This window comes from Balaenoptera acutorostrata, chromosome 20, assembly GCF_949987535.1.
Source record: "Balaenoptera acutorostrata chromosome 20, mBalAcu1.1, whole genome shotgun sequence".
Taxonomy (NCBI): domain Eukaryota; kingdom Metazoa; phylum Chordata; class Mammalia; order Artiodactyla; family Balaenopteridae; genus Balaenoptera; species Balaenoptera acutorostrata.
Genome location: NC_080083.1, coordinates 25695856 through 25722300, shown reverse-complemented (window position 1 = coordinate 25722300; position 26445 = coordinate 25695856). Strand labels below are relative to the sequence as shown.

Genomic DNA, 26445 nt, shown 5'->3' with positions numbered 1-26445 from the left:
GAGCAACTAAGCCCGTGTGCCACAACTGCTGAGCCTGCACTCTAGAGCCCATGAGCCACAACTACCGAGCCCTTGTGCCACAACTACTGAAGCCTGCGCGCCTAGAGGCCGTGCTCCACCACAAGAGAAGCCACCGCACTGCAATGAAGAGTAGCGCCTGCTCATCACAATTAGAGAAAGCCTGAGTGCAGCAATGAAGACCCAACGTAGCCAAAAATTAAAAATAAAATAAAATAAATTTATTAAAAAAAAAGAAAACCTACAGCTAGTATCATACTTTATGGTGAGAAACTTGAAGCTTTCCCATCAAGATCAGGAACACCTTTTCACCACTCCTTTTTAATCTCTACCGGAAGTTCTAGCTAATGCAGTATGACAAAAATAGGAAATGAAAGTATACAGATTGAGAAGGAAAGAATACGCAAAGAATCAAAAATGAACATCGAAATCCAAGCAATCTTTTTAATAAAAAGAAAGCTGGACCTTTTTCTAACATTAGCCTTTAAATATCCTCTCATAGAAAGGTTATTTTCATTTGGCTTCCATGACTCTGTTCTCTCTCCTTTCCAAAGCCTCTTCATCTGACTCACCTTCCACACACTCAATAAAAATAGACATTCACCATGATTATGTCCCTAGCCCTTTTCTTTGAAAACCTTTCTTGAAACTCACCCCTTTGCAATCTTACTCCCTTAGTTTTAATTAGCCAGTATCACTTCTAGGCAAATAACTGCCTGTATTCCAGTTCTTAATTTTTAGCTGTCTACTGGGCATCTCTACTGTGATATCCCACTGGGATGTCAAACTCAAGATGTTTAAATCCAAGCCTTGCTCTTTCTACTATTTCCCCCATCCTCCTTGTCATCAGCATTTTAATCACCTGGATTTGAAACTCAAGTCATGTCATTTATATTATTAATTTTAACAGAAAGCTAAACTTTCAGAGAACCAAGGTCTTACTCTGTTTATGGAGTCTGCATTCTTTTTTTTCCGATGACATTGAATGTTTTTCAAAAACATGATTTTACCTGCCTATAAAATATGCTATTCCATGGCAAAACTGTAATTTTTCAACCATAACTGTATTGTTGGATATTTTCAACAACTCTGATTATTTTCTCTTTGGAATATATTCCTAGAAGTGAAGTTACAGGATTAAAGGATAGAGGTATTTTACACCTACTACAAAATTTCCCTTCAAAATGGTTAAACCAATGTATACATCTACCTACAGAAACAGAACTTGTCTGTTTCACTAGGTCTTTGCAAACAACACTGGTTATAATTTAAGCAAAACCTCTGCCAATGTGATTTTTTTTAAGGGTATTTCTTTGTTGATCACAAGAACTATGTGTAATTTTTATTTTCTTCTTTACGGTTTTCTATATTTTAAAAGTTTTCTAAAACAAAAATGCCTCAGAAAAAAAATGTAAAATTATATACAATGTGGTAAGTACTACAAGAGTACAGGCATAATACAAAATGTACTTGGACCATAGATAAAACACAACTGTTTCATAACCTGATTGGAGACAGTCAGATTGAGGACCCAGGCTTCCAGGAAGTATACCTTAGGAAAAAAGAGGCCTGAATAATCCAAGCTCTGATCTATCCCCCACTAGAGCAGCTCTATTTCTCTGTTTTCTACACTGCCTTAAACTCTACTTGAAAAATGAGTTCTGCTGCTTTAAAGAAGCATCAAAATCACTGTTGTAAATCATTGATTTAATCTGTATAGTAACTGTTGTTTAGGAAGGTAGAAAATGTTCAGTAGGGACTTCCCTGGTGGCACAGTGGTTAAGAATCCGCCTGCCAATGCAGGGGACATGGGTTCGATCCCTGGTCCGGGAAGCATCCACGTTCTGCGGAGCAACTAAGCCCGTGCACCACAACTACTGAGCCTGCGCTCTAGAGCCCGCGAGACCTAGCTACTGAGCCCACGTGCCACAACTACTGAAGTCTGTGCTCCTAGAGCCCATGCTCCACAACAAAGCGAAGCCACTGCAATGAGAAGCCCGTGCACTGCAACGAAGAATAGGCCCTGCTTGCTGCAACTAGAGAAAGCCCGCACACAGCAACAAAGACCCAACACAGCCAAAATATAAATATTCCTTTAAAAAAAAAAAAAGAAAGAAAAATGTTCAGTATATTTTAGGAAGCTTTCCAACAAAAACGGTTTTTAAAATGTGTCATTTTAAAGTAAATGCCTATGTCTAAAAGTTTCAGAAAGTCCAGGGTTGACTATACATCTAAATTGTGTATGTGTATACATTGTATTACAGTAACACAAATGTAACTCCTCTTTAACAAATAATTTTTTAAAAAAAATACTGCTAATTGGTATACATTTTTAGGCTATTAAACATCAAAACATGAGTAAACCTTCTTTTTCTATTTTTAACGTAGACACAGTTCCACTAAGAAGTTAGTGTATTCATGAAGCCTGCAAAACTTGAAGTCCATTCAGAAAGAGGACAACTGTACTTCATATGGATCAAACTGTCAATCAGTCACAATCTAAAAGGCAAATCATATAAAAACCTTCTTACAGGCATTTTGACATTATTTTTGCACAAAACACCTTTGAACAATAACAACAAAAAATTGATTTGATTGACATATTTTTATAACATGCAATGAAATATCAATTTGCTACAGAAACATATCATGTTCCAACACTTAAGATACTTGGGTTCAAATTTAAGAGTTCTTTTGGAGAAGCACAGAAAAATGGGAAATTATTGTTAATATTTTACCTGTGGGCTGCAAAAGTGAAGCAGGCGGGCGAGGCTGTAAGCCCCACAAATTTTCCATACTGCTCCGGTCCTTAAGGTCCAACAAATGTATTAATATTAAAGGATCAATGTCTAATAAACTACTGGTAGCAGCAGAGCATAAATGTGCTCTTCTTGACATTCTGCTACTGGCACCCATATAGCCATGGTTACTACCTGCAAAAGAAGGAGATGTAGAAAATGAAAGCTATATAATTGGACAAATTTAATAAGAAAGAAACAAAGAAAAAGTAAACTGGCTGATGTTGTTTGAATACTTGTCTATGGACCTCTTAGGAGTTGGTGTTCATGGTAAGAAGCACAGAGAAGAAACCATATTGCCCAGAGAGGTGTACAAAGAACAGTGACTGACGACTGGCCTCATTACTACTCAAAATTCAGGTGTAATCCTCAACCCCATCCTGAACCCTAGAAATAAAAAGGTGACAATGTGTACAGTATATATGGTTAGGGGTATGAGGGTAAGGAAAAGGAGAATATATCGCATAGCCCAGCGGTCTTGGATAAAAGTCAAGCTCCCTGGTATAACAGATCCCAAGGAACTAGACACCAAAATAGCAGAAGCTTTCTCCGGTCTCTGGGCAGCAAAATGCTCAGGTCATGACGGTTTGGCAGACATTTTTTCTAGTTTGATTAAATACTGAAGTACAATTTGAACATTTCAGACTTACCTTGTTAATGACTGATGCATAATATAGACATCTGAAAATAATGTCATCTCTGTATTACCTGTATTGAACTAATAAGCTCCTTAAGCCAAGGAAACCATCTGACTTCTCTCCAGCGCCTAGTACAACGCCTAACAAGTATTAGGTATGGAAATGTTGGTTAAAACTGACCTCCTTAAATAAAGCTATTTAAATATATTCTAAAGAAACACAACATTAAATAATGTTACACGTGGCAAAGTCTTAAAGTAGATAATATAAAAATAGCATGAAATAATCAGGTTCTGACTATTCATGAGTGTTTCCAAAGAGATCTGGGGGGGGAAAAAAAGAAAAACTTAGGAGAGAAGTTTAGTTATTCAGAAGCTTCAGGCCAGTTATTTACTTATATGTTTTTCATCTATGTTCACATTCTTATGTCCTTACCTTCTCCTACTTTTTCATCTTCTTCCTTTTTTTTTTTTTTTAATTTATTTATTTTATTTATTTATTTTTGGCTGCATTGGGTCCTCGTTGCCGCGTGTGGGCTTTCTCTACTTGTGGCGAGCGGGGGCTTCTCTTCGTGGCAGTGCGCGGACTTCTCATTGCAGTGCCTTCTCCCGTGGTGGAGCACGGGCTCTGGGCACATGGGCTTCAGCAGTTGTGGCTCGTGGGCTCTAGAGCACAGGCTCAGTAGTTGTGGCACACGGGCTTAGTTGCTCCGCGGCATGTGGGATCTTCCTGGACCAGGGCTCGAACCCGTGTCCCCTGCACTGGCAGGCGGATTCTTAACCACTGCGCCACCAGGGAAGTCCCCATCCTCTTCCTCTTCTAAGGATTATCCCATTGCCAATTTTTCTTTTAGCCCCTGTACCCACTGCAACTCCTATTTTAAAAGGCAGAAAACTATCCCCCCTCCACCTCGAAACTGTTTTTTAGCCCTTTTCCTTTACTAGGGAGTTCCCAAGTCAGGCTGCATATCAGTCAGTTGGAGGAATTTTTAAAATTCTTGGCCCTACTCCAGATGTACTGAACGAGAATATTAGAGTGGGATCCAGGACCTTTTTCCAAAAAGCTACTCAGGTGGTTCTGATTGTTTAGTAAATAAACTCAGTAGCCCAGAGTATGGTATCTATCGCCCGGATATCTAGTTCTTCTTTAAAAACAAAAGTTGCTCATTCTCCTGTGTTAAATGGACCCCCAGTACAGAAAGGAGCATTAACAGTCTTCTGTTTCTAACCATTTGTCCAGGTCACTACTCTCGCCAATGAACAAAAACTCCCTTCCTCTGTGGTTCATGCCCTTCAGCTACTCCCTCCTCCCATGTTCCCATCCTTTCTACTCACTATCACATTCATCCACGGGCATCAAAGACTTTAGCATCTATTTCAGTTTCTCCCTCTCAGAGCTAACACTGCCATCATTCTGGGTGTGTGTGTTTGTGTGTATGTCTGTCTCATACATAAGTATACAGCCTAGTGTATGGTCACAAATTAATGGCACCCCAAAATTCCCCCATGCCTCCTAAAATTGCTCACTAACCTTCCTCCTCAAAGGTAACTTCCATCCAGAGTTAAACACCATAGATTAGTTTTGCCTGTTTTAGAACTTTACATAACTGTAATGATAGAGTTGTACTCATATCCTGCTTCTTTGCTCAACATGATATTCATAAGATTCATCTATATTGCTCTATATAGCAGTTTATTCATTTTCATTATTTCTGTGCAGGGCTCCAAAATATGAATATATCCAGTTTCTTTCCTTATTACTATTAGGAGAGAATTTGGGTGGCTTTTAGCTTTCGGCTACTAGGAATAAAGCTACTGAACTTATAAGCAGATACCTGCTCTTGAACTTCACTCGGAAAAAAAAAAAAACACCACCTCATAAAAAAGAAAATGGATCCTCTCCTCCTAAGCCAAGCCAGATTAATCCTGCTAAAATATTACATTGATCTATCTAAGCTCTGTGCCTGTATGCATTAGCATGACATTCAAGGTTCTACACAGTCTAGACCCAAACTACCTTTCTAGTCTTCTCTAGTTTTTCACATCCTTTACTTTGTTATAAATTACATTTATATTTTTTTAATTAAAAACACAAGAAAACAAAACCACCTGAAAAAGAACAATGCTGCTCTAAATTATCTTGTAAAATTCGACTGGCAAACACCACCTCCCACTCTGTTGGAACTGGGAAAGCCATAGGATGTGTTTGTTCAGCTTCAGCCCATATTGCCCAACAGTTTTCCAAAGGAGTGGTATCAACTTTCATTCCTACCAGCAGGCTATGAGAGTTTCCATCTCTCCAAATGCTTTCAATATTTAATATTGCCAGTTTAAAATGTATTAGCCATTACAGTGGGTATGCAATGGTATCATAATGTGGTTTTTATCTGGCATTTCTTGAAAAAGAGAATGAACAGAATCTCAGAGACCTGTGGAACCCCACCAAGTGTACCAACATACACATAATGGGAGTTAGAGAGGAGGAGAAAGAATATTATTTGAAGAAAAATGGATAAAAATTTCCCACATATAATGAAATCTATTAATCTAAACATCCAAAAAACTCAACTCAACAAACTTCATGTAGGATAAAGAAACTCAAGAGATCCACACTGGGACACATCACAATTTGCGTTTCTCTGACAAAAGAGGCTGAGCACCTTTAAAAATGTGTACTGGTCATCTAGACAGCCTCCTTTGTGAAGTGTCTATTCTTGTCTTTTGTCTTTTTTACTAAGAGGTTGTCTTATCTTTTTCTTATTGATTTGTAAAAGTTCTTTATATATTATGGATAAATCTTTTGAATAATATTTTTAATTAATTCACTTATTCTAATGAATAAACATTGATACTTATTTTAAAAAAGCAATATACATTAATAGACCAGACTGCACACCTGTGGTCTTCTAAGCAGCCAGTTATACGGATCTGGAGATCAATACATGGGGGTCCCATAGGCCTCTCAAGATCAACATGGATCAAACGGAATATACTATCTTCTGCTCCTTGACTCATTCACTTATGTAATGGCACGGGCTAACCTAGAAACGTTAAGTATCATCCCCACATCTCCACCAACTCCAACCAATCCAGTAAGACACTCCCAAGTTGTGTAGATACTATTTAACATCTCTCAAAAGGTTTCTTCTTCTTTACCTTGTCTGCTATTACCTTATTTTAGGCCCTGAAAATTTCTCTCCTGGAATATTGAGGTAGTTATTTTCTTTTTTTCTTTTTCTTTCTTTCCTCCTTTCCTTCTTTCCTTCCTTCCTTCTCTCTCTCTCTCTCTCTCTCTCTTTCTGCCACACAGCTTATAGGATCTTAATTCCCCAACCAGGGACTGAACCCGTGCCCTCAGCAGTGAAAGCACGGAGTCCTAACCACTGGACTCTCAGGGAATTCCCATGGCAGTTTTCTTTTTTCTTTAAAAATTTTATTTATTTATTTATGGCTGTGTTGGGTCTTCGTTTCTGTGCGAGGGCTTTCTCTAGTTGCAGCAAGTGGGGGCCACTCTTCATCGCGGTGCACGGGCCTCTCTTGTTGCGGAGCACAGGCTCCAGACGCTCAGGCTCAGTAGTTGTGGCTCACGGGCTTAGTTGCTCCGCAGCATGTGGGATCTTCCCAGACCAGGGCTCGAACCCGTGTCCCCTGCATTGGCAGGCAGATTCTCAACCACTGTGCCACCAGGGAAGCCCACCACGGTAGTTTTCTAACTAATCTTATCTCATCCATTTTCCACTATAAAGACAAATCTGATCACATTCGCTTTTAAAGACCTTTAGTGGGGACTTCCCTGGTGGCGCAGTGGTTAGAATCCAACCGCCAATGCAGGAAACAGGTTCGAGCCCTGGTCTGGGAAGATCCCACGTGCCGCGGAGCAACTAAGCCCGTGCGCCACAACTACTGAGCCTGCATGCCACAACTACTGAAGCCCATGCACCTAGAGTCCATGCTCCACAACAAGAGAAGCCACCGCAGTGAGAAACCTGCACACCACAACAAAGAGTAGCCCCTGCTCTTTGCAACTAGAGAAAAGCCCACGCGCAGCAACGAAGACCCAATGCACATTTATTTATTTAAAAAAAAAAAGAAAGAAAGAAAAGACCTTTAAAGCCCAAACTCCTTAGTCTGGCAAATAAGACTTTCCATTACCTAATCTTGTTCCTGCTTACCAATCTCACACTGGCCTGCCCCCATATAAACTAAACTCTCAAATATTTGAAGTTCCTAAAAAGGACAATGCTGCGACTTCTGCCTAGAATGCCTTTGCTCTTTAATCTCATTATTTCCCTGTTCGCCTAATGAACTCTTAGCTCATCTTTAAAGAGCAAGATCAAGCATCACTCTCTCTCTCTGAAACCTTTTTTCACCCATTTCCAATTAGCTGTTCTTTCCATTTTTGGTGTCACCCTGTATCTATATTTATAACCACAAAGTTTTACAATGACTAGTGCTGCAAAAGTGATGCTCATTCATTTTATAAACGCAATGAACAACACAATGGCTGATACCTAGTGGGTATTCATTAAACATCTGTGGAACAAGTAACCTTAAAAATCTTTAACCTGAAATATATAACAGATGTTTTGAGTAATAACTTTATACAATGTCAATTTGTTTTACAAATGTATTATACTGCCAAAACTTTTTAGTTCTCAAATTAGAAGTATTATTGCAGTGTTTCATAAGTTACACATGGCAGGCAATTATATCGACAGAATAGATTTTTCATACTCAGCTGATTCAACTAGCTAATGTTCTACATTAGAAAAACATTTAAAACCCTTTTCAGCACATATTATTAAGCCTAAATTCTCTTGCAACTAAAAGAAAATAACTGAATAAACTAAAAGCAATTCTTATGGGAATGAGGCCACCTGAGTCACTAAATATTTGTTTTAAGCTATATCATTATTTAATACTATCTAAAAAATTAAATTTAGTAAATACTATTTTACTATATACCTAGGCTTCTGTATAAGAAAGATCTCCTGTTTAATGGACATCTTAACATCTTAACTGTAGTAGATCAAACACTTATAAGGCAAGTATGAAGGATAAAAGCTTATTAGGTCCACAATAAGCAGTTAAGAGGTACACAAAACAAAAGAGGTAAAATATAACATAAAAACATTAAACATGGAGTGGGGGTAGGGAGAGGAATAAAAATTCAGGGTTGTTAGAACGTGTTCAAACTTAAGAAATCAGCAATTTAAAATAATCGTGTGTCTGTCTGTATGTGTGTGTGTGTTACCTCATGGTAACCACAAACTAAAAAGCCATAGATACACACACAAAAGAGAAAGAACTCCAAACTAACACTAGAGATAGTCATCAAATCATAAGGGAAGAGAGCAAAAGAAGAATGGAACAAAAAAGAAATACAGAAACAGAAAACTATTAACAAAAAGGCAATAAGTACATATCTATCAGTAGTTACTTTAAACGTAAATGGACTAAACCCACCAATCAAAAGACACAGAGTGGCCCAGGGGATACAAAAACAAGACCCATATATATGTGCCTACAAGACTCACTTCAGATCTAAACACACCCACAGACTGAAAGTGACAGGATAAAAAAAGGTATTCCATGGAAACGGAAATGAAAAGAAACCTGGGGTAGCAATATCTACAACAGACAAAACAGACTTAAAACAAAGTCCATAACAAAGACAAAGAAGGTCAATATGTAATGATAAGGGGATCAATCCAGCAAGAAGATATAACAATTGTAAATAAATATGTACCCAACGTAGGAGCACCTAAATACATAAAGCAAATGTTAATAGACATAAAGGGAGAAATTGACAGTAACACAATAATAGTAGGAGACTTTAACACCCCATTTACATCAATGGATAGATCATCCAGACAGATAATCAATAAGGAAACACTGGCATTAAATGACACATTAGTCCATCTATTAGATGGACTTAATAGAGATATATAGATATAGATCTCTATATACAGAACATCCTACCCAAAAGCAGCAGAGTTCACATTCTTTTCAAGTGCACAGGGAACATTATTCTCCAGGACAGATCACATGCTAGGCCACAAAACAAGTCTCAGGAAATTTAAGAATGAAATCATAACAAGCATCTTTTCCGACCACAACACTAAGAGACTAGAAATCAACTACAAGAAAAAACCTGCAAACAACACAAACACGTGGACGCTAAACAATATGCTACTGAACAACTGAAGAAATCTAAGAGGAAATAAAAAAATACCTGGAGACAAATGAAAACAGAAACACAATGATCCAAAAATCTACGGAACACAGCAAAAGCAATACTAAGGGAAAAGTTTACAGCAATACAAGCCTACCTCGGGAAGTAAGAAAAGTCTCAAATAAACAACATAACCTTACACCTAAAGGAACTAGAAAAAAAAAGAAAACGAAAAAACAAAACCCAAAGTTAGTAGAAGGAAAGAAATAGTTCCAACTGACACAACAGAAATACAAAGAGACACATCAGATCATAAGAGATTACTAGAGACAATTATATGCCAATAAAATGGACAACCTAGAAGAAATGGATTATTACTAGAAATGTACAGTCTCCCAAGACTGAATCAGGAAGAAATAGAAAATTAGGAACAGACCGATTACCAGTAATAAAATTTCAACTGCATCAGTAATAAAAAAACGTAACTCTCAACAAACAAAAGTCCAACACCATATGGCTTCACAGGTGAATTCTACCAAACATTTAAAGAAGAGTTAACACCTATTCTTTTCAAACTATTCCAAAAAATTGAAAAGGAAGTAATGCTTCCAAACTCATTATATGAGGCCAGCACCACTCTGATACCAAAACCAAAGACACCACCAGAAAAGAAAATTACAGACCAATATCAATGATGAACGTAGTAACAAAAACGCTCAACAAAACTTTAGCAAACAAAATTCAACAAAACATTAAAAAGATCAGACCCTGTGATCAAGTGGGATTTATCCCAGGGATGCAAGGATGGCTCAATCAATGTGATACACCACTTTAACAAATCACAGAATAAAAATTGCTCATATGAATAAATGCAAGAAAAGCCTCTGACAAAATTCAACATCCATTTATGATTAAAAACTATAAACAAAGTGGGTATAAAGGGAACATATCCCAACATAATAAAGGCCATATATAACAAGCTCACAGCTCACATCATACTCAACAGTGAAAAGATGAAAGCATTTCCTCTGTGATCAGGAACAAGACAAGGATGTCCACTCTCACCACTTTTATTCAACATAATACTGGAAGTCCTAGCCACAGCAATTAGACAAGAAGAAAAATTTTTTAAAAATCCAAATTGGAAAGGAAGAAGTAAAACTGTCACTGTTTGCAGATGACATGATACTATACATAGAAAACCCTAAAGATGCCACCAAAAAACTACTAGAACTCTTCAACAAATTCAGTAAAGTTTCAGGATACAAAATTAATACAAAACAAAAATCTGTTGCATATCTATACTCTAGTAACAAACTATCAGAAGGAGAAATTAGAAAATAATCTCATTTACAATTTCATTAAAAAGAAAAAAATACCCAGGAATAAATCTAACCAAGGAGATAAAAGAGTTGCACTCTGAAAACTGTTAAGACATTGATGAAAGAAACTGAAGACAACACAAATGGAAAGATACACTGTGCTCATAGATAGGAAAAATTAATATTGTTAAAATGACCATACTACCCAAGGCAATCTTAATATTTGTATGGAAACACAAAAGACCCTGAAGAGCCAAAGCAATCTTGAGAAAGAACATAGCTGGAGGTATCATACTTCCTGATTTCAAACTACACGACAAAGCTACAGTCATCCAAACAGTATGGGGGACTTCCCTGGTGGTCCAGTGGTTAAGAATCCACCTTCCAATGCAGGGGACACGGGTTCGATCCCTGGTTGGGGAACTAAGATCCCACATGTCGCGGGGCAACAAAACCCACGTGCTCTGGAGCCTGCGTGCCACAACTAGAGAGAAACCCACACGCCACAACAAAAGATCCGGCATGCCGCAACTAAGACCCGACGCAGCACTGGTAAAGTAGAAGCAGTACAAACTAACTGATAATTGTTCTAGCCAAGATTCCCATGCTTAGTTAAATAGGTCCAAGAACACAAAAGAAACACCTACTATTTAAGTAAGGTTATCCTAGGAGGAGCAGTGTACTTTGGCAAAAAACTGGGTCCACGAAGACGATGTGAGGTTCTAGTCTGGCTATACCAACAACTACCTATGTGATCTAAGCAACTAAATCTCTGAGTTCTTTCCACATATAAAATGAGTTCTCAAAAGGTCCTTTGTAAGTCAAAGATTCAACAATTCTATTCAGATTATTCTTATAATTGAGATAGATATACAAGTAAGACATACGTATTGTAAAAAGACAGTTAAGTATATAAAAGTAGATAAGATGATGAGCTTTGGATTCAAATAAACTGAAAACTCTAATTCCTCTCTTCCATTTACTTAATTGTGAAAAGACAGCAAGTTGCTTAATTCCTTTACACGTCAGTTTCTACAGCTATAAAAAGAAGATAATATTAAAACCTATCTCCAAGAATTTTATAGGCAAATGAGATAAGGTACACATAAAGTGCTTCTGCACAGTGCCTGGTACATAAGAACACATCAAATTTTAGCTATTATTACTGTTTTAAATACTATTAGCAATTCACTCTAAAATCCATACATGAAATATAGTCCTTCTAACACCATGAACCATGTAGAGCAATGGCTGCCACATATCAAAATATGATACATTCAGAGAAGAGCAAAGAGAAGGCAGAACAGCTTGTGGAGCCTGGCCTCAGTACCTGGAGGTCCTGCTGCAGCTGCATCTTCCATGAGTTCTCCCTCTTCCAATTCCATGTTGTTGTATTCCACATCATTTTCTCCAGACCTAAGAATATACAAAATTCATCATTCCGCATAGTAAGTACAATTAACATTACTTGTCACACCTCAGTGAACTTCGTAACAATTGTGTATAGCTTTCTCCTGTGAAGTAATAGAATATTTCTACATACAAAATTGAGGGAAAAGACTTTTGTCATTATCACATGTATGGGCAGTATTATTAATGTTCAATCTACCTTTTTAAAATACCAAGATAGGTTGGCAACATTTAATTTTTAAAATAGAAAATCTGAGAACCATTGTAAGCAGAAGAGATTATAGCTTCAAAGAATTCGTAACTGAATGGTAGTAAATTAGGCTTAACACAGTACACTTTAAGGTTAAGAAAGATGTTTAAATTACTGTATGTGACTAAACACTATTTTCTTAAAATACTATTTCAGAAAAGAGGGTGTTGTCTATCAAAACACAATCACCTTATTTTAAATGACAAAGTACTACATGGAATAGCACTAATCAGTGCTAGTTTTGAGTATTTAAAGAAGTCTTAAAATCAGTTCCTGGACTGACAGCACGAGGAGCTCTACTGATCTGCTTTCCAGTGACATTGGTGAAAATTATTTTTTAAAGCAACCATTTAGAGACTCTGGAAATGGTTCTAAGAGCATATAGCAAATGAAAACATTTCCTCAAGAAAATGTACTAAAATTTGGTAACAACAATGAGTCTGTGGTACTTGAACCAAGACCACTCCCCACCCCATTCAGTGATACAGAAATTCCACTTCAGACTGGTGCAGCCAAGAACACAGGGCTCCCACTTCCCACAGCTCCCCAAGAGAAGGGCTATATTCCCAGGAGGAGCAAGACATCAGCATTTCTCATCCTGTTCCCAGCTACCTGTGGCTGAGGTTAAAGTCAGGTGTATGTGGCCAAGAGGTAGGGTTTCCCTTCTTCTACCCAGACCCAAGGCTCTACCTTGGATGCAGCATGCTGAGGTAACTGGGGCCCATATCCCCATTGCCCCAATTCACTCATAAAGCAGAAGTCCCAGGCCTGAGAAGACAAACTGAAAAGATCTGAGGCTATAGCCCCCAACTCGCCCATCCACAATGGGTCAGCATCTAAAGTGGGAGAAATAAGCACACCTTTGTGCTCACTCCAGCTTCAGAGCTCTGGCTCAGAGATTTTGCCTGCAGGAGGAAGCAGGCTCTAAAAACAGAGCCACAGAGAAAGGTGTAACACTATTAAGAACATAAAAAAATACTCTCAAATGGAATCCAGCAAAACATAAAAAGAATTACACACCATGGCAGAGTAGAATTTAACCAAGGAATACAAACTTGGTTTAGAATCTGAAAATCAATTAATGTAAAACACCATACCAACAGAATAAAAAAAAAAAACTACATGATCATCTGAATAGATGCAGAAGGAAATATGACAAAATCCAATACCCTTTCATAATAAAAACACTCAATAAACCAGGACTAGAAGGGCATCTATGGAAAACCCACAGCTAACATCACACTTAATGGTGAAAGACTGAATGCTTTCCCTCTAATATCAGGAACAAGACAAGAAAGAATGTCCACTCCCCGCAGTGGTTAAGAAGCCGCCTGCCAATGGAGGGGACACGGGTTCGATCCCTGGTCTGGGAAGATCCCACATGCCGTGGAGCAACTAAGCCCCTGTGCCACAACTCCTGAGCCTGCGCTCTAGAGCCCAAGAGCCACAACCACAACTACCGAGCCTGCGTACCACAACTACTGAAGCCCGCGCGCCTAAAGCCCATGCTCCGCAACAAGAGAAGCCACTGCAATGAGAAGCCCACGCACCGCAACGAAGAGTCCCGCTCGCTGCAACTAGAGAAAGCCCATGTGCAGCAACAAAGACCCGATGCGGCCAAAATAAATAAATAAATAAATAAATCTATTAAAAAAAAAAAAGAATGTCCACTACCACCAATTCTATTCAACATTCTATGCAGTGAACTTATGCAACAAAAAGAGATAAAAGGCACCCAAATTGGAAAAAAAGAAGTAAAACTAAATCTATTTACAGATGTAATACTGTATATAGAAAAACCTAAAGAATCTATTAAAAATCTATTCGAACTAATAAACGAGTTAGCAATGTTGCAGGATACAAAAATCAACTGGATTTTCATGTAGTTGCAAAAGAACAATCCACAAAGGAAATTTAAAAAGAAAAGTCAATTGCATTTACAATAGCATAAAAAATAATAAGATACTTAGGAATGAATTAAACAAAAGATGTGTAAAACATATACTCTGAAAATTACAAAACACTGTTGAAAGATTAAAAACTTCTGATTGGCAAAAGACCCTGTTAAGAATATAAAAAGACAAGCTATAGAGTGGGAGAAGACAAGCTACAGAGTGGGAGAAAGTATTTGCAAAGCACGTATCCAAATCCAACAAAGGACTGTTATCTAATATGTAAAGAACTCTCAGAACTCAACAGTAGTTGCTAGGGGGAAAGTGAACGTTGTTGTTTAATGGGTATAGAGTTTAGTTTGGGAAGATGAAAAAAAGCTCTGAAGATAGATGATGGTGATGGCTGCACAACAGTATGAATACTTGGGACTTCCTTGGTGGTGCAGTGGTTAAGAATCCGCCTGCCAATGCAGGGGACACAGCTTTGAGCCCTGATCCAGGAAGATCCCACATGCTACGGAGCAGCTAAGCCCGTGCACCACAACTACTGAGCCTGTGCTCTAGAGCCCGCGAGCCACAACTACTGAAGCCCATGAGCCTAGAGCTCGTGCTCCTCAGCAAGAGAAGCCACCGCAGTGAGAAGCCCGCGAACCGCAACGAAGAGTAGCCCCCGCTTGCCGTAACTAGAGAAAGCCCGCAGGCAGCAATACCCAACACAGACAAAAAAAAAAAAGAATATTTAATGCCACTGAACTGCCCTGAGAAATGGTTATGTATATTTTACCATCAAAAAAATTCCAATTAGAAAATAGGCAAAAGACATGAAGAGAAATTTCACCAATGAGGATATGCCTATGGCAAATTAAGCAAATGAAAAGATGTTCAACATCATTAGCCAACAGGGGAATGTAAATTAAAACCACAATGAGATATCACTACACACGTATCAAAAATGACTAAAATTGGGACTTCTCTGGTGGTGCAGTGGTTAAGAATCCGCCTGCCCATGCTGGGGACATGGGTTCGATCCCTGCTCCGGGAAGATCCCACATGCCACAGAGCAACTAAGCTCACGCATCACAACTACTGAAGCCCACACGCCCCAGAGCCCATGGGCCACAACTACTGAGCCCACATACTGCAACTACTGAAGCCCGCGCCTAGAACCCGGGCTCCACAAGAGAAGCAACCGCAATAAGAAGCCCGCACATCACAACAAAGAGTAGCCCCCGCTCACTGCAACTGGAGAAAGCCCACGTGCAGCAAAAAAAAACCGACTAAAATAAAAACTACTGGCAACACTAAATGCTGCTAAGGATTTAGAGAAACTGGATCACGCATATATTGCTCATTGGAATGCAAAAACTAGAAAACTATTTGGCAGTTTTCTCAAAAACTAAACTTTCAATTACCATACAATCCATCAGTTGCATTTACCCAAGAGAAATGGAGACTTTAATGTTCACATGAAAATCTGTACATGAATGTTTACAGTAGCTTTATTCATAATAGCCCCAAACTGAAAACAATCCAGATATCCTTCAACAAGCAAATGGTTGAACAAATTGTAGTACATCCACACAGACCACTACTCAACATTAAAGCGAGAGAACTACCTATACACACGATAACCTGGATGAATCCCCAGAGAACTATGCAGAGTGAAAAAAAGCCAGTCCCTAAGGGTTGCATACTGTATGATTCCATTTACATAACATTCTTTAAATGACAAAATTATAGAAATGGGGAAAACATGGGTAGTTGCAGGGGAGGAAGTTAGGTAGGGGGAAGTGGGTGTGGTATAAAACAGCAACATAAGAGATCCTTGTGGTGACTGAAATGTTCTGTATCTTGCTTATGTCACATCAATATCCTGGTTGTGATGTTGTACTATAGTTTTACAAGATGTTACTTACTACTGGGGAAAACTGGGCAAAGGGTATATGGGATCTTGTATTATTTCCTCCAACTGCAAGTGAATTTACAATTACCTCAAAATAAAAAGAAAAAAACAGCAGGAAGAAAATATAAAATACTATCATAGAAAGACTGAGGTGGAGGAAGAGAAGAAAGGCCTACCTGATAAATGTGTTCTAGTTAACTAAAAGCTGTTTATAATAACCATTATCCAAATCAACTGTGTATCTATTTCCCCATCTATACAAGGAACTGACCTTAATTTGTAAGAGCTAACAATTTATGATTCCCTAGATGCTCAAATTAGCTCAAGATTAACTGTGCTGTTTCTATGAATTATATAAAACAGTTTGGATCAAGATATTATTGTAGATGTATGTATATAAAGGGAACATAATCACACACCTTCTAGTAGAAAAAGCATTAAAAAGTCAATCTAATGAGATGCTGTGAATCCAATTTTACTTAAAATCCAATTGCCCTCAAAACTACCTTGAAAAGAGTCAAGAGACCTAACAGTCAAAGGAATTAATTCAGATAGAACCATATATTTAAGCTATTATCAAGGTGGATTCCACTTTATAGAATCACCATCTAAAAGAATTTTCCATGTCAATTCAAATTAATCAGTTCTATATATTTAAAAATATCACTAATAATGATTTCTGATTTGGTGACTTAAAGGCTTCACATTTTAACTAACCTTTTTAGGCAATTTGCCACGTATGCTAAAGAGGGAACATTAAGTGAAAAAGGTCTATTTTTGAGGAGCTAATTTGTGGAAATGGGGGTGAGGTCAAATAGGGGGTTTAAAACTCTCACCTTACTCTTGTGAAATGGCTGGTGCCAAGGCTGGGACAGAGAAAGTACAAGATGAACCTGGAATGTCTTGCAGTGCCAGAAAATAAGAAAGTGCTTATAAAATAATGAGGACATCTAGAAAGGACACAGGAGTTTTTAAAAGGCTGCCACTGGCCAAATCTGGGACAATCTGAGCAATAAATTATGATAGTAAGTGGATTAAATGATTTAAAAATACGAAACTCCATGAGTCTATACTAATGAAATTAGTTAATTAATGAATGGGGCAGAGGGGAAAGTTCTTCCTTAGAATTCCAATTAATAAACGTAGAAGGAATAATGGCATTAGAAAATCATCATTCAGCAATCAACACAGTAATCTTGTTCAAGCAAGAATCACCAATGAATGATAAAATTAGTGGACTAAAGTACAACAAGAAATAAGATATTTACAGTCTCCAAATATGTCCCCACATGATACTTATTAATTACAAAGGGGAAAAGTAGAGAGATCTGGCAGACATCACCTTAACCAAGTATTCTAAATCAATCAGCCATAATGGGACAGATTGAAGACATGCGCCCTCCACTGTCCCCTCATATTGATGCACTGAAAAAGCTACATCATCACTTCTGTCTTATTCCTACCAAAAGTGCATATGAGGAAATATCAGACTACTCCAAATTGAGGGACTTCCTACAAAATAACCTCTCTGTATTTCTCTGAAGTGTCAAATTCATGAAAAACAAATTAAAAAAAAAAAGACTACACGAACCAGACTGAAGCAGATTAAAGAGTCTTAACAAAAAGCAACATGTGATCCTGAATTGGATCCTAAACCAGACAAAGGACATCACTGTCAAAATTTCTATAAGGTCATAGATTATAGTATTACATCAATGTTAACTTCCTGATTTTGATAATGGTACTGAAATTACATAAGAAACATACTTGTTTTCAGAAGTACACATGAGAAGTATATTCACTTAATCTCAAATGTCTCACAAAAAAATTATATAGAGTGAGAGAGAGAAAAGAAACATAACAGAGCAAAATATTAAATTTGGGGAATTAATCTGGGCAAAGGAAATACGGGAATTCTGTTAATTTTTTTGCAACTTTTCTTAAATATGAAATAATTGCAAAATTAAAAGCTAAAGCAAAAACTAAAACTCAGTTTGGAACCCAGAGATGAGAGGGAGGAAATTAGTTCACTCTTCCCTTCAAGTTCCTTTATTTATTTATATAAGATACTGTAGATCAAGAAAAATAAAAATCCTTAATATCCACACTTTTAGGCTTAACTTAATATGCTTCTAATAATTACCACTTAGATGATTTATAGTGGTAGTTAATGCGAAACACTCACATGGTTTCTTCATCAATGTCATTTTCTTCCGTGTTACTTGTTGCTGTGGAACTGGCAGAAGAACTGCTGCCATCGAGATGATTTACTTCATCTTCACCAACAAGATCCAGATCCAGATCTCCATCTGAAAGCTCATGCTAGATTAAGGCAAAGAAAGAAGACTTCTATCTCAAATGTTTTCACTCAGCCCATGGCCCAAGCACCAGCACCAAAGAATAAGGTAATCATCAGAATTCTCCGCTCCTGTGCCTAGACTGCTGCGCCCTGTAGAGATAACTCACATAACCACACTACCTGGTACCACTAATAAGTTATTTCTGCCAGTGTCAGCTGGGCCTTCGATATGACTGGAAATGCTTCATAAAGTCCACATCAGCTTCCTCACAAAGTAACATTTCAAACCATCCCTCCTCGAGACCTATCTAACCTCTATTATCCTCAACGTGATTATAAAACCCTGTCACCCATCTACACAGAAAAACATATTGGCTATTAAGCATAAATGCCCACAACTTTCAGCTGCCCTACCTGCAAACTCCACCCTACCTTTAACTCATTCTATCAAAGGTTAACTGCTTCACCTGAGTGCTCCATTCCAACCTCTATTATCTCCTTAAATAAATGGTTTTGTTAATACCTGGACCTTATTTTCAATCTTTCTCCCCACTGGCTCCTTCATTATAACATATACCTGAAGCCTCAAAAAAAGCTTATCTCTCCATCTCTCTCTCACCTTAAACAATAACAACCACTTCTTGAAATCTCATTCTAGTTGTAGTTTAGCTGGGACAAAACCTGGCTACCTCCCAAAACCTAAATCATCCTACCTACATAGGCAATGATAAGGTATTTTAACTAGATTCAGTGAACGGAAAGCGGAGCCCTTTTTTTTTTTAAGATTTTTAAAAAAAATCTATTTATTTTTGGCTGCGTTGGGTCTTCGCTGCTGGGCACAGGCTTTCCCTAGTTGCGGTGAGTGGGGTCTACTCTTCGTTGCGGCACACGGGCTTCTCATTGCAATGGCTCCTCCTGTTGCGGAGCATGGACTCTAGGCATGTGGGCTTCAGTAGCTGTGGCACGTGGGCTCAGTAGTTGTGGCTCGCGGGCTCTAGAGCGCAGGCTCAGTACTTGCGGCGCACGGGCTTAGTTGCTCCGCGGCATGTGGGATCTTCCCGCACCACGGCTCGAACCCGTGTCCCCTGCATCGGCAGGTGGATTCTCAACCACTGCGCCACCAGGAAAGCCCCAGGACACATTTTAAAAATCCACAACTTACATAGCTTCTAGAATGTACAGTTTTCTATAATAAATTAATTTTTAGAACCCTGAAATAATTTTGATGCAACAACTTCTGACTTATTAACAGTTACAAAAGGGCATACACTAATAATGAAAATATAAGTGGACAAGATTTTCTGCACATTGATTCCCCCTCTCATATGTTGGAAACCATGATATCATTTCTCTTTTCAAACACAAAATGAATCTAAAATAGGTCTAATTATTACATGATAATCTTCGTTCTGAATCTTCTCCTCATCTTCTTCATCCTCCTTGGCCTCTCTTACAGAAGGTGTAGTAGGACCACCTTGGAGAAGCATGTCAGCACATGATCCAGACTTCTTAGCTCGTGTCTCAGGAGTGTCATCATTTTGGGGGCTAAGATGATTATCTGGTGGTGACAAATCTCTTGATTTCTGAGTTCGAGACAACTCAATAGTAAGTCTCTTTTAAAACAAAACAACACAAACAGAGTCATAAGCAGTCCTCCACTTGTACAGTAAAATTATTCCAAGCAAAAAAAAACCAAACAAACCATATATCCAGATGTTCATAAAACCATTTCCTGAATCATCTATCTCATACCTTCCTGACTTTTGCTTATGGAAAAATCTATGACAAAGAAAAACTGCCCAATTTATTTTTATCTTTCTTCTCATTTCTAGCCCAAGCTACACAATTAGCAAACTGCGTAGTAAATACAGGCAGTTTAACTTAACATGAAAATTTTTGAAAATATTCATCTTTTCCTCTCTCATACATTGACCACTCTCAGCACTTCAAACTTCTCATCACATCCCCATGGATTCCACTTGTAGAAAGAAACATTCCTTACATAATTTATTTTACCATTGTAAAATAAAAATTCATTAATCTGATCCTCCCCAGCGCTCAGTTCAACAATAGTGAGACTTCAAGATAGGGCAACATACAATTGTTCCATAGCTTATAATCCTCTAAGTTCAAAACAGCATGGGGAAGAGAAATACCCAAGTCACTGAGAGAAACACAGAGTTTGCCTCAACTAGAGAAGACTGCCCAATACAATTTTATGCAATGATGGAAATGTTCTACATCTGCAATTCCCAATACAAGCTAGCTACTGTAACTAAGGAACTGAATTTTTAATTTTAATTATGTCTACACAGCCACATGTGGCTAGTGGCTAGTGGCTACTGAATTGGACAGTCCTGAATTAGAGGTTCAAAGGTAGTGAGAATAAAGAACAAGTGGATTTTTCTACAAACTTACAAACAGCAATAATATCCAAAATCTAATTACAAATGTAATACGCCGGTAAGACAATATGAAACACTAAAACCAAAATATATGTGTTTTTGCTTACCTCTTTAAGGTTATTTATTTGCTGGATATAGCTAGTCTGTGCAGCTTCCAATTGAGTAATGTACCAATGCTGGTCCCGGCATTTTTGAAAGAAAGTTGGTGAACGAACCTGAAACCTTAAAAGAATAACTGCACATGAAAAATAATCCAAACAGTAAAATATTATGAACCAAGCCTTAAATCTATAACTATAAATTCTAGAATTTTAAGTTTACTTGATTACATTATAAGGCCAAAATTCAGAACTCAGGGCTCCTGGTATTTGCCATTTATATATGTAGTCCACAAATTATAATGACATATGGTTCTGAAAAGTCAGTTGTCTAAATTCAAACTGTATTTTTCTAAAGAAATAACATTACACATCACAGTTAAACTTCCAAACTAATCTACTAAAACATATTTACTATAATAATCTAGCTCAAATACAGTGTTGATCATAAGCTGGGAAGAAGAAGACCATACTATGCAGGAAGGAGACAGCTAATGCCTTCCTTCTCCTTTCTTGCCTAGGTCAGACCCTAGTAAAACAGGCGAAGTTTGTTTTAGGCACTGCTCTTTTTCATTCCTTTTCTATCTCCCGTTCCCGTATTTCCTACTCCACAGCAAAAAAAAAAAAAAAAAAAAAATCACGTAAAGGGTCAACTACCCAGGACTGCTTTACTGTCCCTCAAAGAGTTACATGCTCTGAATAACCTACATTCCCAACCCCATCCAGATAGCAGTTTAAAATCAAAACTCTCCATATATCACAATATGGCATATTTCAGCTACGGTTAGGAAAAAAACAAGTATCTCTATATATTAAAGCATATAAATGGATACACGATAGAATCTTGATCTCTTCAGAGTTATCTGTACTTTAAAAAAACTAATACTTATTAAAGCAAAAAAAACCCGTCCCTACCTTTGTTAGATAGCTGAACATGACTCCATTTACATTACTATGACTCCAATAAAGAGATGACTAAGGTAATAAAAAATGGTTCTTTTGCACGCTGGTAAAATTGGTATTTGAATAATTTTACAATCCTCTCTGGTTAAAGTGTGAAACAGGAACAAATTATTGATATTTCTTTTAGTGAATAATTTAAGAAAACCTAAAAGATTATAAAATGATACTAAAATAATCCCCCAAAAGAAGAGATGACAAAAACATGAATTTTTATCTACACTCAAAATGCAATAATCTCTTTTTATACTTCCTTATTCTCCCAGAAAAGTTATGAAGAACACATAATAGTAAAGGGTGATATAACAGCAATGCATCCAGCATGCTCAAGGACAAAGAAATCAGAATAAGTGAAATTTAAGAGTATATTCAAATCTCTTTTAAGGAAAAAAGCTTTTAAAATTATTTGATGGAAACTTACTAAGCTGTTAAACATTCTGAAACCACTCAGTTCAAAACATATTTGAATTTTTTTTTTTTAATTTTTAAATTTTTAAAATAAATTTATTTTATTTTTGGCTCCATCTGCATTGGGTCTTTGTTGCTGCGTGCAGGCTTTCTCTAGTTGCAGCGAGCGGGGGGGGGGGGGGGGCTACTCTTCATTGTGATGTGTGGGCTTCTCATTGTGGTGGCTTCTCTTGTTACAGAGCACGGGCTCTAGGCACGTGGGCTTCAGTAGTCGTGGCTCGCAGGCTCTAGAGCACAGGCTCAGTAGTTGTGGTGCATGGGCTTAGTTGCTCCACGGCATATGGGATCTTCCCAGACCAGGGATCAAACCTGTGTTTCCTGCATTAGCAGGCAGATTCTTAACCACTGTGCCACCAGGGAAGCCCCTGAATTTATTTATTTTTTAATACTCAAGCTCGCATTTTGATCATCAAATTAAACCATGGTGCAACGATGCCCCAAAACTGAATTATAAGGGTTACCCCAATATTAAATAGGGCTGTAGCTTTATAGTCACTGTTTATGTTCTGTCCTTTCTTGCAAATAACACACCAACTACCATCACTTAGTTTATTTTCATCAGTTTTCATCTCTATTCCCTTACTTTTTTTTTTATTCCCTTACTTTTAATTTGCTGTTATCTAGAAGAAACTGAAAATCTTTTTGTTAAATTATGCTTTCAAAACCAGTCATCCAAACATAATACACAATGTCAAGTGGAAAAAAATAATCACTTGATCCCACACTATTCTTGGATTTCCAAATGGTGAGGTTGCTAGAAGTTCAATAGATAAATGGGACATTACCACATTTACTGGAAGTAGGAGTTTACTTTTTTTTTTTTATTTTTGGCCGCGTTGTGTTTTCGTTGTTGCACACGGGCTTTCTCTAGTTGCGGTGAGTGGCGGCTACTCTTGGTTGTGGTGCGTGGGCTTCTCATTGTGGTGGCTTGTTGCGGAGTATGGGCTCTAGGCACTTGGGCTTCAGTAGTTGTGGCGCATGGGCTCAGCAGTTGTGGCTTGCAGGCTCTAGAGCACAGGCTCAGTAGTTGTGGCCCACGGGCTTAGTTGTTCCGTGGCATGTGGGACCTTCCCAGACCAGGGCTCGATCCCGAGTCCCCTGCATTGGCAGGCGGATTCTTAACCACTGCGCCATCAGGGAAGCCCCAGTAGTTTACTTTTTATGGAACTACTAACTAGATGTCAAACACATTTCTGACTAACTTATTCACTGACCACACAGGACTTCTGAAATTAAATGGTTAAGAACATGGTAAGATTAGAGGTAGTATGAATTTTGATATTCATCTTTGTTAAGTGAAAAGACTTTAAAATTCTGATGACATTATTCCCTGTGATAAAAGCCATGATATAAATGTTTCCTATTACCTTAAAATCACTGTATCATTTTGTCGATTCAAGTATCCTTCATTTGCAAGTAAGTCCAAACGGAAAAATCGATTATAACCCCAACATTCTCCAACTTCAAAGTCAGATGCAAATTCTCGAATGATATTTTTGGTAGGATCATTGCAGGACTGATGAACCATCTCTACACGGTATTCGTATCTAAAATTGAAAAGACTATTAATATAGAGTTAGTAAAGCAAGAATAAATGACATCAAAACATTAAGGTGATTAAGTACCTAAGAAGAAACTTATTGATATACACAGCTACATGTCTTTCAGAAAGGACTGTCACAACAGTATTATAAATGGGCTACCACAATATGATTGGCACTAGGTCCTTCTTCCCCTTTAAAAATGTTTACCAATATAGCAGGTATAAAATACCACCTCAAATAATGAATAAATTTTGTATAAAATAGTACTTTCAAAGTTACACATTTTAGCAACACTATGTATTTTTCCATATATTCATTACCTATGTTTCCTCACAATGTTCTGCCATTTTCTTTGAGGTAAATAAATAATAAATTTTGAATACTCTGCTTTTTTTTTTCCAATTCAAGTTATCATAAATCAACAGTGTATTCAGCAATTCAAGCCTATAAAATTTTCTAATAGAAAATAAGTATACAATGGGAAAGCCAGTACATTTAGATTTCCGTATCCTATATAGTATAAAACTCTCAAGTCTTCAAAGTCATTTTTACTAAGAAAGTACTGCTATTGCAAGAAAGAGAAGTGAAAAAATAAAGATTATCAGAAGGAACATCCAACAGTAGCCATAAAGCTTCTTTTTTAGTGGAGGTAAACTTTTAAAGGAAAAACCCAATACCTCAGTCTGCTATTTCTGCTTGCAAAGGCAAAAGAAAAAATTACAGCTCTTTATCTACAAATAAACGTAAGTACAGGCGACCCTTGAACAACCTAAGTTCAAATTGCAATGGTCCACTTAAATGTGGATTTTTTAAAAAATAGTAAATACTACAGTACTACACAATCTGCAGTTGTTTGAATCCAAGAATGTAGAACCATGGATACAGAGGAACCCAGGATAGGGAGGGCCAATTATAAGTTACATGCAGATTTTTTTACTGTGTGGAGGGTTGGCGCCCCTAAGCCCTGCGTTGTTCAAGGGTCAACCGTATTTAAGTACTGTCAAATGATTTTTATATTAGTATCTCTCACAGTGCATTATACAGATTGATGGTACAAACTAATAAAAAAGTTGTGATATTTTGTCTGCCTAATTATTATGGCAGTTATAAGGCAAAGGGTGCCATTAAATGCCCAGAAATAAACCCCAATATCAGTGTGCAATCGATTTTTGACAAGCATTCTGATTCAACAGGGAAAAAAAAGTTTCTTCAACAAACAGTGCTGAGGGAATTCCCTGGTGGTCCAGTGGCTGGGACTCTCTGCTTTCACTGCTGTGGGCCCAAGGTTCAATCCCTGGTCAAGCAACTGGGATCCGACCAAAACAAAACAAAACAAATCAAAACAACAACAAAAAACTCAAATGGTGCTGAGAAAATCTGATTGCTACGTGCAAATTTCACATACAAATTTCATATGTATATTTCATATACAACTTTCTAATTTCATATAAAAAAATTAACTCAAAATGGATCAATGACCTAAATGTAAGGGCTAAAACTATAAAACTCTTAGAAGAAAACACAGGGGTAAATATTCATGAATTCGAATTTGGCAATGGATTCGTAGATTTGACTCCAAAAGTATGAACAAGTAGAGAAAAAATAGGTAATTTGGACTTCGCAAAAATTTTAAATTTTTGTGTATCAGAGGACACTATCAAGAAAGCAAAAATACAACCCACAGAATGGGAGAAAGTTTTCAAATCATACGTCTGATAAGGGTTTCGTATACAAAATGTAGAGAGAATTCTCAGAACTCAACAATTAAAAGACAAGCAACCTAATTTAAAAATGGAAAATAGACTTGAATTTCAGACATTTCTCCAAAGAAGATATACAAATGGCCAAAAAAACAAATGAAAAGATGTTCAATTTCACTGGTCATTAAGGAAATGCAAGTCAAAACCACAATGAGATACCACTTCATATTCACTAGGATGGCTATAAAATGTAATCTGAAAATGAAGATACCACTTCATATTCACTAGGATGGCTATAAAATGTAATCTGAAAATGGTAGGAACAGAGAATGGTACAGCCACTGTGGAGGACAGTTTGGTAATTTCTCAAAATGTTAAAAACACAGAATTAACATATGCCCATATAGAAACTCATACATGAATATTTATAGCAGGATTATTCGTAATAGCCAAAAGATGGAAGCAACCCATATGTCAATCAACAGATGAATTGATAAACAAATGGAGGTCTATACATACAATGGAATATTGTTCAGCCATATAAAGGAATGAAGTTTTGATATATG

General features: G+C 37.4%; 1 protein-coding gene across 4 annotated transcripts in view; it reads right to left on the bottom strand.

Moving 5' to 3' along the window:
- TRIM37 (tripartite motif containing 37) overlaps positions 1-26445 on the bottom strand; it is a 121162-nt gene that overhangs the window by 32111 nt on the left and 62606 nt on the right. For 3 of the 4 annotated variants that reach the window (XM_057535974.1, XM_057535976.1, XM_057535973.1), the window contains 6 exons: positions 24003-24197; positions 21217-21331; positions 20099-20317; positions 18591-18727; positions 12281-12366; positions 2757-2951 (listed from right to left, as the gene is read on the bottom strand). In XM_057535974.1, coding sequence (XP_057391957.1) covers positions 2757-2951; positions 12281-12366; positions 18591-18727; positions 20099-20317; positions 21217-21331; positions 24003-24197 — 947 coding nt within the window. The remainder of the gene's footprint in view (positions 1-2756; positions 2952-12280; positions 12367-18590; positions 18728-20098; positions 20318-21216; positions 21332-24002; positions 24198-26445) is intronic. The other variant, XM_057535975.1, reaches the window with a different exon arrangement.